The following is a 13,083-nucleotide window of genomic DNA, read 5'->3' as shown; positions in this document are numbered from 1 at the left end:
CTGCAAGCCTAGTCGACTCAACTCAAGGAGGAGGGGGGAGGGGGACATACCTCCCACTGTTGAGGTCTGTTTGCAAACTCAATGACCAGATTCACACTTTAAATTTCAAATGGTCTCGTTTTTGAAAATCCAGAACCAAGGTCAATGCAGGAAGAATTATCCTTAGAACTACACAATCTAAGAAATGTTTTGGGGCATAAAAACTGTTAAATTTTAGCATTATAACCATCAAAATAAATTTCTCAAAATGCTTTAAATACTGTCTAACCAAAAGTTTTTATTGCAAATTACTTTAAGAGTGATTACCAAATGTACATAATATACCTTCCCTTTAATTAATGATAATTGATTTGATTGTATATTTCTACAAAATATTTAACATGTTTAACAGCAACCCACTTAACTCAAATTGACTTATGGCTATTTCAAAATTGTTCTTTTATTATCAAACTACAAAACTGTGCAATTTTGTAAAGCCTGTAAGCACAAAACTTGCTTTGCATAGGAAAACCTTGCTTAGCATAGAAAAACCATGCTTAGCAGAAATGTATTACCAACTCAAAGTACCATAGTATACAATTTCAGTGACTGGTATCCCTTGTATTTATTGCAAAAAGATCATGCCTGTACCAAACACAAAGTTCAATCTACATGAACAGTATGTCTTTCAATGGCTTAAAGACACTGGACACTACAAGACATTTTCAAAGACCAGTCTTCTCACTTCGTGTATCTCAACAAATATGCATAAAATAAAAAAACCTGTGAAAATTTTAGCTCAATTGGTTGTCAAAGTTGCAAGATAATAACAAAAGAAAAAAACACCCTTGTCACACGATTATGTGTGCTTTCAGATGCTTTGATTTTGAGACCTCAAAATCTAATCATGAGGTCTTGCAATCAAATTCATGGGAAAATTACTTATTTTTTTGAAAAGTATGTTACTTATGAGGGAGCCGTAAATGTAAAGTAGAACTGCATTAATTTGCACAATATGTAAATATATTTGTACAAAATTATAATTTATTAACTAATGAAAAGTTAAATTGATATTATAACAAAGTGAGTTTGATAACCAAGATCTGCAAATCTGCAAGGAGTAATAACCAATAAACAATTTTGATCAACTTACATGTAGTTAAAAGTCTAACAATGTTTCTTTTGAAAAAATATCTCCCCAGACAACCATTTTTACGTGTTTTACAAAATCAAGAATTGGTAATTCCAAATGGATTTTGAATTTCCCACAAAGTTTTTATTAATTGTGAACTTTTATTTCATGGCCAAAAGGGTTTAAAGGGGCTGTGTTGTCATGATCAAGGTAGGCCTCAGTATAGGCCTAAAGAATGATAAATTCTCACCATAGACCTTACCGCAAATACCCGGTATGCGCCAGAGTGTGTGAAACGTGATTGAGCTTTGGTCATCGGTTGAGCATTTTCGCGTGTTCGGTTAAACCCCGGTGACAAGGCCGTTCAGACCAAATGGAACCGAGTTGTTGAGTGTTGACTTGGCTTGGTTGGGGTCGCCACAACGCACTCCAAGTTTGGGGTGGAATGAAGTGCATGCTGGTCTAGCTAGCGTCCAAGTTTGATCACTAGCTAGACCAGCATGCACCTCACTCAACGGTTCTTGGGCAGTGGGTATTTGCAAAAAAGGTGTTGCAGCATGCAGCAGAGGGTGTGCTCTGTTAGATGCTGTAAACTGGGTTGGAGTGCAAAATTCCACGTACAGCCAGCCTACAATGTACCTTGATCAAAATGACACAGCCTCTCTAAGTTAAGAAGGCTTATTAACGAAAAGAAAGCTAAGACCTTCACTTTGTTTATGAGAAACATAACTAAGTTTTAATGGCTTATGCCAGGCCTGGAATTTCATCTTTGAAAGGGCAAGGCCATTTTTATTTTGCAAAGGACACTTCCATTGGAAAATCTCATTAGGAAACTTTTGAAGGGGCACAAAGGCCAAGACCAGGGGCAACGGAGACGAAGGCCTGCATGTAATTCCAGGTCTGTTTTTAAGCATTTTCAAAGATATTCACACGTTTTGGGGACACAGTTTTTTCCTCGTTCACAACAGCGATGACAACTTTCCCTCTTGCGGGACCCTTCTCAACTTTCTGATAAGCGTCAGGAACCTCGTTGAACGGAAACACCTGATTCACAACAGGTCGAATCTTCTGGTTCTGAACCAACGCTGCAACATCTTCCAGTGCCTTAGTGTTAGGTGTCGCAAAAGCCCAGCGGTACTTGCTCCCGGTCTTGATCGTCGACAGAGCCTTCTTGATCAGCGAGAAGCTAGCAGCAAGGCTTCCTAGGACAGGGCCCTTCTCCTCGATCATATCCAGGAAGGGTGTCACCAAGGTGACATAGTTAGCCCCTTTGGCTCCATTTAGGAGTCTCAACGAGTATTCTTCCACGCTACCGCCAACCGTGTCTACTATCAGGTCAAACTGGCCAAGTTTTCGGAGTTCTTTTTCGGGATCGGTGGTTTTGTAGTCGACGACGTGATGGGCACCAAGGCTGTAGACAAAGTCAACGGAATCAGTAGAGCAGGTGCTGATGACACGTGCGCCCCATGCTGCCAGGAGCTGTACAGCAAAGGATCCTACACCTCCGGATCCTCCGTGCACCAAAACCATCTTCCCCACCGCATTCTCCGGGCGGAACCTCGAGATGGCGTATGTCGCGCTCCACGACGTGATTGCAACATAGGGGATCGATGCAGCCTCAATGTGGGACAAGATCTTGGGTTTGTGGCTCATCTCGCCTGTTGTTGTGACAACGTACTCAGCATGCGCTCCCTGGTTGACCTGATTGATAGTTGCCCAGATTTCGTCACCAATCTCAAATTTCTTGACGTCCTTTCCCATGTCGACGATGACCCCCGAGCAGTCGCGTCCAAGGGTCAGGGGAAACTCTCCCCCTGGACTGACTCTCCTTGCCTTGTTCAGAAGTCTCGCTCCGTAGCCGCTCCTCAGCTTTATATCTAGGGGGTTAACGCTACTTGCATACACTTTTATCAGGACTTGATCAGGCTTGGTAATCGACGGAATTGGTTTCTCAACGAGTTTTAACTTGTCGTTCCCACCATAGCTTTCAATCTGCCATGCTAACATTGTCGTCGCAGAGTTTGTCAAACTTGACATGGATCGAAAGGCATTGTTTGTCAAGGCTTGTCGTCTCAGATTGTTAAAAGCAGTTCTCGACAGTGAGTTAGTTGCTCTGCTGCACAAAGTCAACATGGCTGGGATTACGGGGCTTTTCCACAAAACTCTTATGGTACAAGCAGTTTTCTGCATAGTGATGCTGTGCTAAGTATACCAACAATCATTAAAACAGTTAACAGTGATAGCTTCGCAGTTTTAAATCAGACTTTTTGCTATTTTGGTGAGGAGCTATTTTGAGCATGTTGTTCTGCACTTCCTATCCTAGCACATGTAACTTGGTTTGACCCTTATTTAAATATCTCTACCTTTAAATGACGTCAGGGTCAAGTGTTCATTTACATTGGTTACCGTACACGTCGTACATAAATAACACGTCTTGTGATCGGGTACCAACGATAAATACACGCAACACACACATCGTATGCACACAGTACACACAAACAGCGTAGCAGTTACATTTCATTGCAATGTTAATTTTCCGTAAATGTGTCTATTTACATCGAAAATAAACAGAGACTTTCCATTAACAATGTCGCTGTAAGTCTTCTTTAATGTGAATAGAAAATTGAAGGATATTAAGATGGACGTGGATATGGATTTGGACTCTGAATTCATGACGAAATTCAGCAGTTTAGGTACGACGGACCGGGATGTTTTGGTCGGTGAATTTCAGAAACTGGCCGGTAACAATCTGAACCCGACAGCCTGCGCTTTCTTCTTGGACATGAACAATTGGTTTGTTGTTTTGTTTGTTTGTTTACTTATTTACTTCTTGTTTATGCTTTTCGTTATTATGGTTAATTAACAGCACCACACATAAACCCCCGTTATATAATGTATTTGTAAGTCGTTGTATAGGTCGTAGACAGTGTTGTTAAAATTGTGGTAGTAGTACTATAATTAAAATTGTTCCAACTCAATCAATGTTTGTGTTTGTTTCAAAAACTAAAAAAGGGTGTTGGGTTAGTGTTAATTAATTCAAAAGGTTTCATTCATTCATTAACGAAAGTTGTTAAATTCTAATTCATGGATTGAGTTAATTTAATACAATTAAGGGTTCAAGTCTAAAAAAAATATTGAAATAACAATCAATTTGTGGTTCTTAAAAATACATTCTTGATTCTTTCTCAAAGTAGATTTCAACTCATCTCCAAAAATAAATGTAAATACTTCTTGCTAAACAGTAACACTAAAGATTGAAACTGTCTTCATTTCAACCTTTTAGATGAACTAGTTTCAGTCATGAGTGTCAATTTAGTTTGAGTTTTGTTTGAAAAAATTCTTGTGTGCTGGACCTAATCTTTGTACACATTAATAACTGTCAAAATGTGTTTACTTGTTTTGTTGTTGAAACAAATTGTCCACTCGCATCCTTCTTTCATTTCAATGGATGCATTTTTCATGAAAGCAACAGATTTTACCTTCAATCAGGACACTTATTTAGCTGTGATGAAAATGTTAGTCTACATCCTTCATCCCTAGACTTTAAAACCAACTGACTGAGTTCTAAATAAAAGTTTTAGAATTTCCTGATGGAGTGGGCGTGGCGTGCACCACTAAATGTTTATTCTTAAAATTGGACAAGTATGGATTGTGATACCTTTGAACTTGAACCAGAAACTGTGTCAAAAAATTAACAATTATTGACCCTTTTAAATTTAAGTTCCAACTCTTGGTTGCTTATTTCCAGTGAGTAGATGTGCAAGAAACCATTCAGCTGTGTACGGTTTTGTATTGTGGCAATTGCAGGCTGTTGATGTAGAGCATCATTCAAAATCACAGGGTATCAAATTGAATGGTCAGACAGTACAAGAAATACTAGGCCACATAAAAAAAAAGGGATTATCTGCACACGCATCTTTTTTTCAAGCGTCATCTTTTTATTTAGTTTCTTTTCTTTTTTTCGCGAGAAAGACTACAATTTTCATTTATTTTTGCCTCATCTGGCACCAATAATTTCTTTCAATGACTGCTTTAAGTTACTAATATTTTTTAGATTAAGTTCTACAAATCCAGCAGTAATATAGCTTGGCCCGTTCACTTTTGTTGTTTAATACAAAACCTACAGACTCTGAAACTTTACAATTTTTCACAAAGATTCTGTTATATAGAAAGTCTGGATTTAACAGCAAATGTATTGCATAAAGTTAGTTATTCACCTCTGTGTTTTTTTATGACTGCAGGAATTTACAGGCAGCAATCGGCTCTTACTACGACATTGAAAACTCAGCTCCTCAAACAAAGCTTCCAAGGATGATGTTAATTAATGATGTCACCATCGGCGAGGGAGAATCCATCCCTCCAAACACGGAGTTTATCAAAACATGGCGTGTCAAAAACAACGGTATGTCGTCAGCAGTGTTGTAGCCACGTTGGGCGGTGCTGGGGGAGGGGAGCCTGCCCAGAGATAGCTGCCCAGAATTTTGCCCAGCACTCTCAAAATACACTGTGCACTGTACAGCACAGATTTCCTCCAGGTTACACTTCAGCAATGATGGCCTCTTATCTAAAAATGAGTCATTTTGTTGAATCGCTCGTACTTGGTGGACTAAATTGGATTTAGAGCCAACCACTTAAATTGTTCTAGCTACAACATACATGACACAGGGCCCAATTTGAAACAACCCACAGCACACATAGCAATTGTTGTTGTGCCATGTGCTTTTGCTGTAGTACCCTTTACAAAGTTCTGAAACGAATTTACATTTTCCTCATAGAAATGCCCCTTATCAGAGCAAAATTGCTGTGTCCCTCTTACCAGTGGTCTGCTGGCCAAATGCCAATTTAAAGTAAAACGGACCAGTCAAAATTCAAGCGATCTTGCTGGCTGGTTCAGCCTTGGGAAAACATCCCTGTTAAATTTTAAATACTGACTATATAGTGATAAAGCAGAAGCAGGTCCTAATGTCATGGCTCTGCTTACCACTCTGTGCTGATGATCAAGCGCCAAATTTATGCGCTAGTTGTGTAAGCGTAGAATGCCTAGTAACGCGGAGTTCGCACACGCACCAGCCAAAATTCCCCGCTAATCAGTAAAATCTGCTTGATGCAGCCTAGAATTCCCTTCTTCCGCAGAGCATGAAATTGAGCCCTGTTCGTTGATGTGGTGGCTTTGCCACTTTGCAGAAAGTATATAAACATATTTTCCACTAAAATTGTCATAAAAAGTTTCTTATTTCTGTAAAATGTAACATTCTTTTATGCAGGTGATGACCCCTGGCCGCCAGGTATTTGTTTACGTTTCACCAGTGGCCATCAACTTGGCCCCCTAGACCGTATCTTTCTAGAAAGTGTCGAACCCCAACAGACATTAGACATCAGCATTAGGATGCAGAGCCCCTCAACCTGTGGTCTCTACCAGGGACAATGGAGGATGTGTACAACAACAGGGTTCTTCTTTGGGGGTAGGTGAAACTGATCAAGTTTATGGCGTGTCTTGTCCTACCGGTAAAGAGCACCGGATTCAAACTCTGATGTTTCGGGCAGAGTGTGGGTTCGATTGTCAGTCGTAAGACACTATAAACCATGATGCTTCGTCCTTCGGATGGGATGTAAAGCCGTTGGTCCCATTTTTTGTGTAACAATGGCCTTCAGTGCCCCTGGTCTTGGCCTTGGTGCCCCTTCAAAACTTCCCATTGACTGTAATATTTTCCAATGGAAGTGCCCTTTGCAAAATAATCTCAAAGTTGAAATAACCACTGGCCCATGGTGGTCACTAGATTATTTTGGTGTCTATGGATTTTTTCCACCCAGGTTTTCGAGTTCATTTGTTAACGGTTTTAAAAATGGTTTATCAGTAAACATCCCATTCCTAGGAGTGGATTGATTTTTCAATATCTGTCTGGGTTAAGTTCTATGAGGTGTCACTAGGAGACTGCAGTAAAAGCAAAGTTTTTGACCTTTGACCTTTGACCTTACAGACACAATATGGGTGATTCTAGACGTAAGAGCAGATGGAATGCTGGGTCTCACTCAACAGATGTCTTCACTAGCAACTGGTAAGTCAGTCAACTCATACGGTCACACAGGCCTCGATAGTGAGATTGAAAACGAGAATGTTAACAATGCACACCCTTGATTGGTTGAATGAGCGTGGGCATATTATGTGTGGAGCAATTCATTCAATAGAATGCATTCTGTGTGCGTCATGATCGTTGTCGTTTTCCAGAGGCCATTGCCACCTACTCCTAGGGCTGAAACAGGGTTAACCCTTTTACAGTTCATACAGATGTACAATGTAGACTTGGGTATTATCAATCCGAAGCCTGGCAGGTAGAGCAAAAGCACTACCTCCCCAGTTTTACCTAGCAAGTGTTCACGACCGGGATTCAAACCCACACTCTGCTGATCAAACACCAGAGCTTGAATCCGGTGCTCTTAACTGTAGGCCTGGGCGAATTATTTGAATATCCGGTTAATGGCGAATAGGTTTTCCTATCCGTAACCGCGAATGCCTTTTTTTTCTTAACCGGATATCCACATAGGGCGCGAATACATATTTATAAACCGGATAGTTCTGTAATTACAACCAAGTAACCGGATATTCTTTAATATCCGAATATCCGCGGACGTCGGGCGACAACTGATATGAATGTTTTGTCTGAATCATTATGAAACTTCTATTAAGACAGCATAAAACAGCATAAATTAAGTATTTAACTATGCTCACCTCCGTGAAGAGTTAAAACAATGACATTTCCGACGTATTTTGTTCAAAGATTACAAAAGTTTTCCTTCACGTAGAGTCAATTACGATCAAAAGAAAAAGCAAATCGCCATCTTTAAATTAGATCTGGTCATTTTTTAAATGAACCGAGTGACACTGTCTAAAACTAATATCAATTTTTTTTTTTAAATTGCGCCCTCTAGCGGCGAAAAAACTATTCAAATATCCGGTTAATTCTGGATAGTTGGCCAGCGGTATCCGAATAACAAACTTTCACTATTCGCCTAGCACTACTTAACCGCTCGGCCATGACACGCCACAAATAACTTTGTTTTGGGGTACCAGTCAGAAGCCATACAACTGTATAGCTAGGGATCACACCAAAGTTTTACGATACAACCTAGGAAGCAGCAGCAGAGGGATCACCTTATTAATTTGATAAATATTGAAGTTCTAATTGTTTTTGTTTTTAGCTCAAATAGCAACTCCCATCAACTCAACACCTCTGCCTTTCGGGGGGCATCCCGGGTCACCAGGCAGGCCACATGATCAGGAAATAAATGCCGCCCTTCCCATACGACCTCCTCTTTTTCAGGTGAGTATTCTTTCCCCTGTAACAGCACCTCAGCAAGAAATTTTTTCAGGAAAGCTTTCTACTATCGTTATCTTCAACCTGTGTAAGTTTGATGTAAATCTGTGGACGTTGTGTTTATTTGTCCTACAAAAAGTACATAGACCCTTTAACCCCAGTGTTCCTCCAGCCAATTTCACAAAACGCTAGGATTAATCCTATCTCGAGTTATGACAAGTAACTCGTCCTAACTTAGGATCAATCTTAAGGTCTGCATGCTACAGTGCAGGGTTGGGACTCATCCTAAGTCCTAAGATTAATCTTAAGTTAGGAAGAGTTTGGTGAAATCGACGGCTGGTTTGTATCGAAAGCACCCTTGTTTACAGGTTCTTACCTTGATACGAACCCTACAGCATACACAGCAATTACCTTGGTGCCCTTCGCTTTTGCATTGGTGCCCTTTGCAAAGTTCCAATACAAGTTGACATTTTCCTCGGAGAAGTGCCCCGTACCAGACGGATAATGCCATGCGCCTTCAAGAGTAAAGTTTAATGCCTGCAGATATCCTCAGGCTTTCGAGCTACAGTCCCAAAATTCACTTATGAGGCATCCTTGATTTCATTACCAGAAATATTTGTTATATTTTTCTCTGTATAGGATTTCAGGCATTGCATGGTGAGGTATCACTAGGTGCGTTCGATAAGCTTCCGTGGGTCGACCCCGCGGTGCTCACTGGGGTGAGCCCCTGACAAAAGCTAATCGAATGATCACACTCGCCCTCTTGTGGTGACGCCATGCACCTCAGGTCACCCCCAAGTGACCCGTTCCACAAGCAGGGCACTGGGGGCTGACCCGGGTGAGCCCCATCAAAGCTATTCGAACGTACCGGGGCAGACCAGGGTCGACCCAGGGAAGCTAAACGAACGCACCCAATATATATTTGGTCTGCGGTAACACCATGTGTGTATCTACTAGAGAACTGTCTTGCTTTATTCTACTACCGCGGAGTAGATGTTCAGGGTTTGGGAGACTTCTCAGTTCTGAAAAGAACTGTCCTGCTTTTTTAAACTATTACCCGGGCAGATGGTATAGAAAATAAACGGGGACTACTACTTTAGCTTATAGGATCTGATTAACTGTACTACCGCGGAGTCAGTTCTTAAATTGGTCTCATCGTTTTGACTAGCTTGCTCTAGTCATCATCAGGAGACTGAATATTTTTCTCTCTAGGATTTATTTCCTAAAAACAAAATTTTATGGTTGATTGTTTTCAGGTGAACACACAAGAGCCTCAAGCAATATTCACCACATCACCGCACCAGCCACACCCCTCTCAGCAATATATACAACAGCTACCACTAAGCTCCGCCTACCAGGAAATGTCTCTTAGTAACCACTCAACAAATAGCCAATCAGAAGAAAGTTCGCAACAGCAGCAACAACCGAATGGGCTGGGTCGGCCAGGTTTATTATAGCATTATGTTTAGACAGAGTTTAATTTTAGACAGTTGTAATTTTATGGGATGGTGTGTTTGAGTAGTTTCTTTAAGGTGATCCTCTGGCCCAATTTCAACTGTCAACTGCATAATTCTTCAAGGAACTGGGGGCAAAGACGCAGTGCTGTAACCAAATTTGTTCTCAAGTCAAGTCAAGTTACAAGTAATTTTTGCTAAAGTCAAGTCGAGTCACAAGTCGCACAATGTCTCGAAATAATAAGCCAACTCCCATGATGTTGTGACAAATTTCAGTACAATCAAAAACCTTTTAAAAGACCTGTTAATGATGATACTTAATTCAATCCAGTGAATCATGCACCCATAATATGTCTGCATATCTGTGCAGTTTTAACATTCGGCCTTATGACAAAAGCGCTCAAAAACTTGAAGCGTCAGAGAGTAGGAGGGTTGACTGTGTGTAGATGCATTCACCACCTGATGTCACATTGCATGCTTGCATAGTTCTTCGATCCTTTAAAACTTGGTTTACATTAAAGGGTCAGACTGTGGGAGGGTTAACACTGAAGCTACTCAAATACACCCATTATTTACAGAGCCTTTTTTTAAAGTGCTCTTTAAAACGAAAACCATATAGTGGTTTTTTGTATTAAATTTGCATGTGTAGGATTTATTATTTGAAGCTAATTCTCAAAATGCAAACAAATCGGCAAGTCTTCTTCAAACAAAATCATGTCCGAGATTCTGTGTGAAAAATTAAGTTATGAGATAAGTAGGGACGCAGTAACTCAAAATAATGCGGCCTGCTCCCAGAAAATGAAAGTCCAAATATTTGTATTATTTTGTTGTTTGTTAGAATCTTAACTCAAGTAAGGGAATCTATAGCTTCAAAAATTCTATCCACCACTCTTAGAGAATATCTCTTTCACTAGGAAATATCTCTTTTTCCGCCCTCAACAAAAATTCTGTAGGAATCTTAAAGAGTATTTTTAGAACTATATGTAAATTTGTATTTTAAAATTTATTTTTAATGGGTATCTGTTGCTGTAACTTATTTAACAAAGATAGTGACAAAATAGGGACACCGCCAACATAGGGCTAGATAGCTCAGTTGGTAGAGCGCCGGCACGTTAATCCGGAGGTCATTGGTTCGAATTCCACTCTAGTCAATTCTTTGTTCAACCCTAAAAATCTATTTAATTTACAGCGGAACTTATTTACAATCGAACACAATGTTTACGACATCAGTTGAGTATTCAGAATTGTGTAGGAATGTTCCAGATATATACATAATCCCTGCAGCTGCTAGCCGCGATCTTTTCTGGACAGTTTTGAATCACTTCTCCAAGCCTGTGTGCTTCGTTTTTCGAAAGGGAAAGGGCACCAAGGCATTTTCTCCTTGGTAGGCACCCTATGATAAAACTGTAAATTTCTACTGGGGCATTTCAAGGGCACCAAGGCAATGACCAGAGGTCATGGAGGCAATGGTCATCGTTGCCTCCATGAAGTATCAGTTTCTACTGGAGCATTTCAAGGACACCAAGGCAATGACCAGAGGGAATGAGGCAATGGTCATCGTTGCCTCCATGAAGTATCTGTTTCTACTGGAGCATTTTAAGGGCACCAAGGCAATGACCACTGGGGGCATGGAGGCAATTGCCTTTGTTGGCTCTGTTAAGTACCAGGCCTGCTTCTCTTAAGTAGAGAGTATGTTTGGATCTAAACTTAGGAGAATTTGACCATGCTAACGACTTTGACTTTGCAAGACCCAAGTGTGACAGTAACCCCAACTAGTTGGAACAATCAAAAGTTGTGTTTTGGACAAAAGGCTTTGTACAATAGTTACTGAAACCAAAGCAATAGCTATAAAGTTTTGTTCATGATTTGTTTTTCCTTTTGCCAAATGCGGAGTTGATTGTGTTCCCTTTTTACCTCATCGTCTTTGTGAAAATAGAGTTCTGCCTATTTTGTTGTTTGATTATAGTTATCAACTTGGGGACTTAGAAACTCAATTAACGAAACACAGGACTTGAGTTGCCTTGAAAATTAATTTCATGTGAATTGTTTATTATACTTTTGAAATAACACAATACGTAATCTTGAAATAAACTAAATTTGGGCATGTGATTTTTATATCAAAGTGCTTGTTCGTCTTTTAGAAATAGTAATAAATAATGGCTAAATATTTTATTGTAAATTATTATTTAAGAAGATTCTAACACTTGTTAATAATGGTCTGGGGATAGAAGTAAAAATGAATGGTTGTTAATCATTTTTGAGTGATTAATCTTTTCAGAAATTGATAGAGCCTCAGTGTATTTCAGTCTTAAAGGCAGTGGACACTATTGGTAATTACTCAAAATAATTATTAGCATAAAACCTTACTTGGTAATGGTTAATGGGGAGAGGTTGATGGTATAAAACATTGTGAGAAACGGCTCCCTCTGAAGTGCCATAGTTTTTGAGAAAGAAGTAATTTTCCACGAATTTGATTTCGAGACCTCAGATTTAGAACTTGAGGTCTCGAAATCAACCATCTAAATGCACACAACTTCGTGTGACAAGGGTGTGGTTTTTTTTTCATTATTATCTTGCAAGTTTGATGACCGATTGAGCTCAAATTTTCACAGGTTTGTTATTTTATGCATATGTTGAGATACACCAACTGTGAAGGCTAGTCTTCGACAATTACCTATAGTGTCCACTGCCTTTAAGAATGTGGGGGAAAAAAACAGCAAAATAAGGGGAAGTTTTCCGTTTTGAAAATTATTGTTTTTCCAATGGAAGTGCTGAGGTTCAAAACCCATTGGTCTAGTGGTTTTATCCCCAAAACGAGTAGAACACAAATCTCTATAATTTGTTGTTTCTCAAAACTTTTAAAGAATCAATCTTTGTATATTTCACTTTCTTGATGAAGAAAAGAAAACATACTTATAATTCAAGAACTTTGGGTGAGGATTTTATTTGTATATTATACATAAAGAAGGAGGGGTGTAAAACAGTGGAATTGTTTATAACATGCTATATTATAATTAACCAGTAGATTTTAGCAAGATAAACGACCAGTTGCCTGAGATGGTTTAATTTATTTTATTTTGATTTATCTTTTGAAGGTTTTTAACTATACAGGATTGGTACAGCTGACAAAATAGTTCAAAGGCAGTTTTCATGTTTATGTGATCAACCGGACCATACATGAAATTTTAACAAACTTGTGCAAATT

At 39.5% G+C, this 13,083-nt stretch overlaps 2 protein-coding genes across 2 annotated transcripts; one reads left to right on the top strand and one right to left on the bottom strand.

Annotated features, from left to right (window-relative positions):
• Window positions 1-1,936: 1,936 nt before the first annotated feature.
• Window positions 1,937-3,438, bottom strand: LOC117305484 (reticulon-4-interacting protein 1, mitochondrial-like). Its single transcript, XM_033790367.1, has one exon. The coding sequence runs from the start codon at window positions 3,299-3,301 to the stop codon at window positions 2,018-2,020; it is 1,284 nt and encodes a 427-aa protein (XP_033646258.1). The 5' UTR covers window positions 3,302-3,438; the 3' UTR covers window positions 1,937-2,017.
• A 170-nt stretch (window positions 3,439-3,608) lies between these two features.
• Window positions 3,609-11,283, top strand: LOC117305371 (protein ILRUN-like). The gene is made up of 6 exons (XM_033790241.1): window positions 3,609-3,904; window positions 5,353-5,513; window positions 6,376-6,573; window positions 7,090-7,167; window positions 8,309-8,430; window positions 9,681-11,283. The coding sequence occupies exons 1-6, from the start codon at window positions 3,750-3,752 to the stop codon at window positions 9,879-9,881; spliced, it is 915 nt and encodes a 304-aa protein (XP_033646132.1). The 5' UTR covers window positions 3,609-3,749; the 3' UTR covers window positions 9,882-11,283.
• The last annotated feature ends 1,800 nt before the right edge of the window (window positions 11,284-13,083 follow it).

Source organism: Asterias rubens, chromosome 22, assembly GCF_902459465.1.
Source record: "Asterias rubens chromosome 22, eAstRub1.3, whole genome shotgun sequence".
Lineage (NCBI taxonomy): Eukaryota > Metazoa > Echinodermata > Asteroidea > Forcipulatida > Asteriidae > Asterias > Asterias rubens.
The sequence above is the reverse complement of the archived record's forward strand: the minus strand, read 5'-3'. Positions and strand labels throughout refer to the sequence as shown.

Coding starts and splice junctions, on each gene's coding strand:
- LOC117305484 (XM_033790367.1), bottom strand. CDS start 3,301: ATGCAGAAAACTGCTTGTACCATAAGAGTTTTGTGGAAAAGCCCCGTA.
- LOC117305371 (XM_033790241.1), top strand. CDS start 3,750: ATGGACGTGGATATGGATTTGGACTCTGAATTCATGACGAAATTCAGC. Junction 6,574..7,089: donor AACAGGGTTCTTCTTTGGGG/GTAGGTGAAACT, acceptor TTGACCTTACAG/ACACAATATGGGTGATTCTA. Junction 7,168..8,308: donor GATGTCTTCACTAGCAACTG/GTAAGTCAGTCA, acceptor TTTTGTTTTTAG/CTCAAATAGCAACTCCCATC.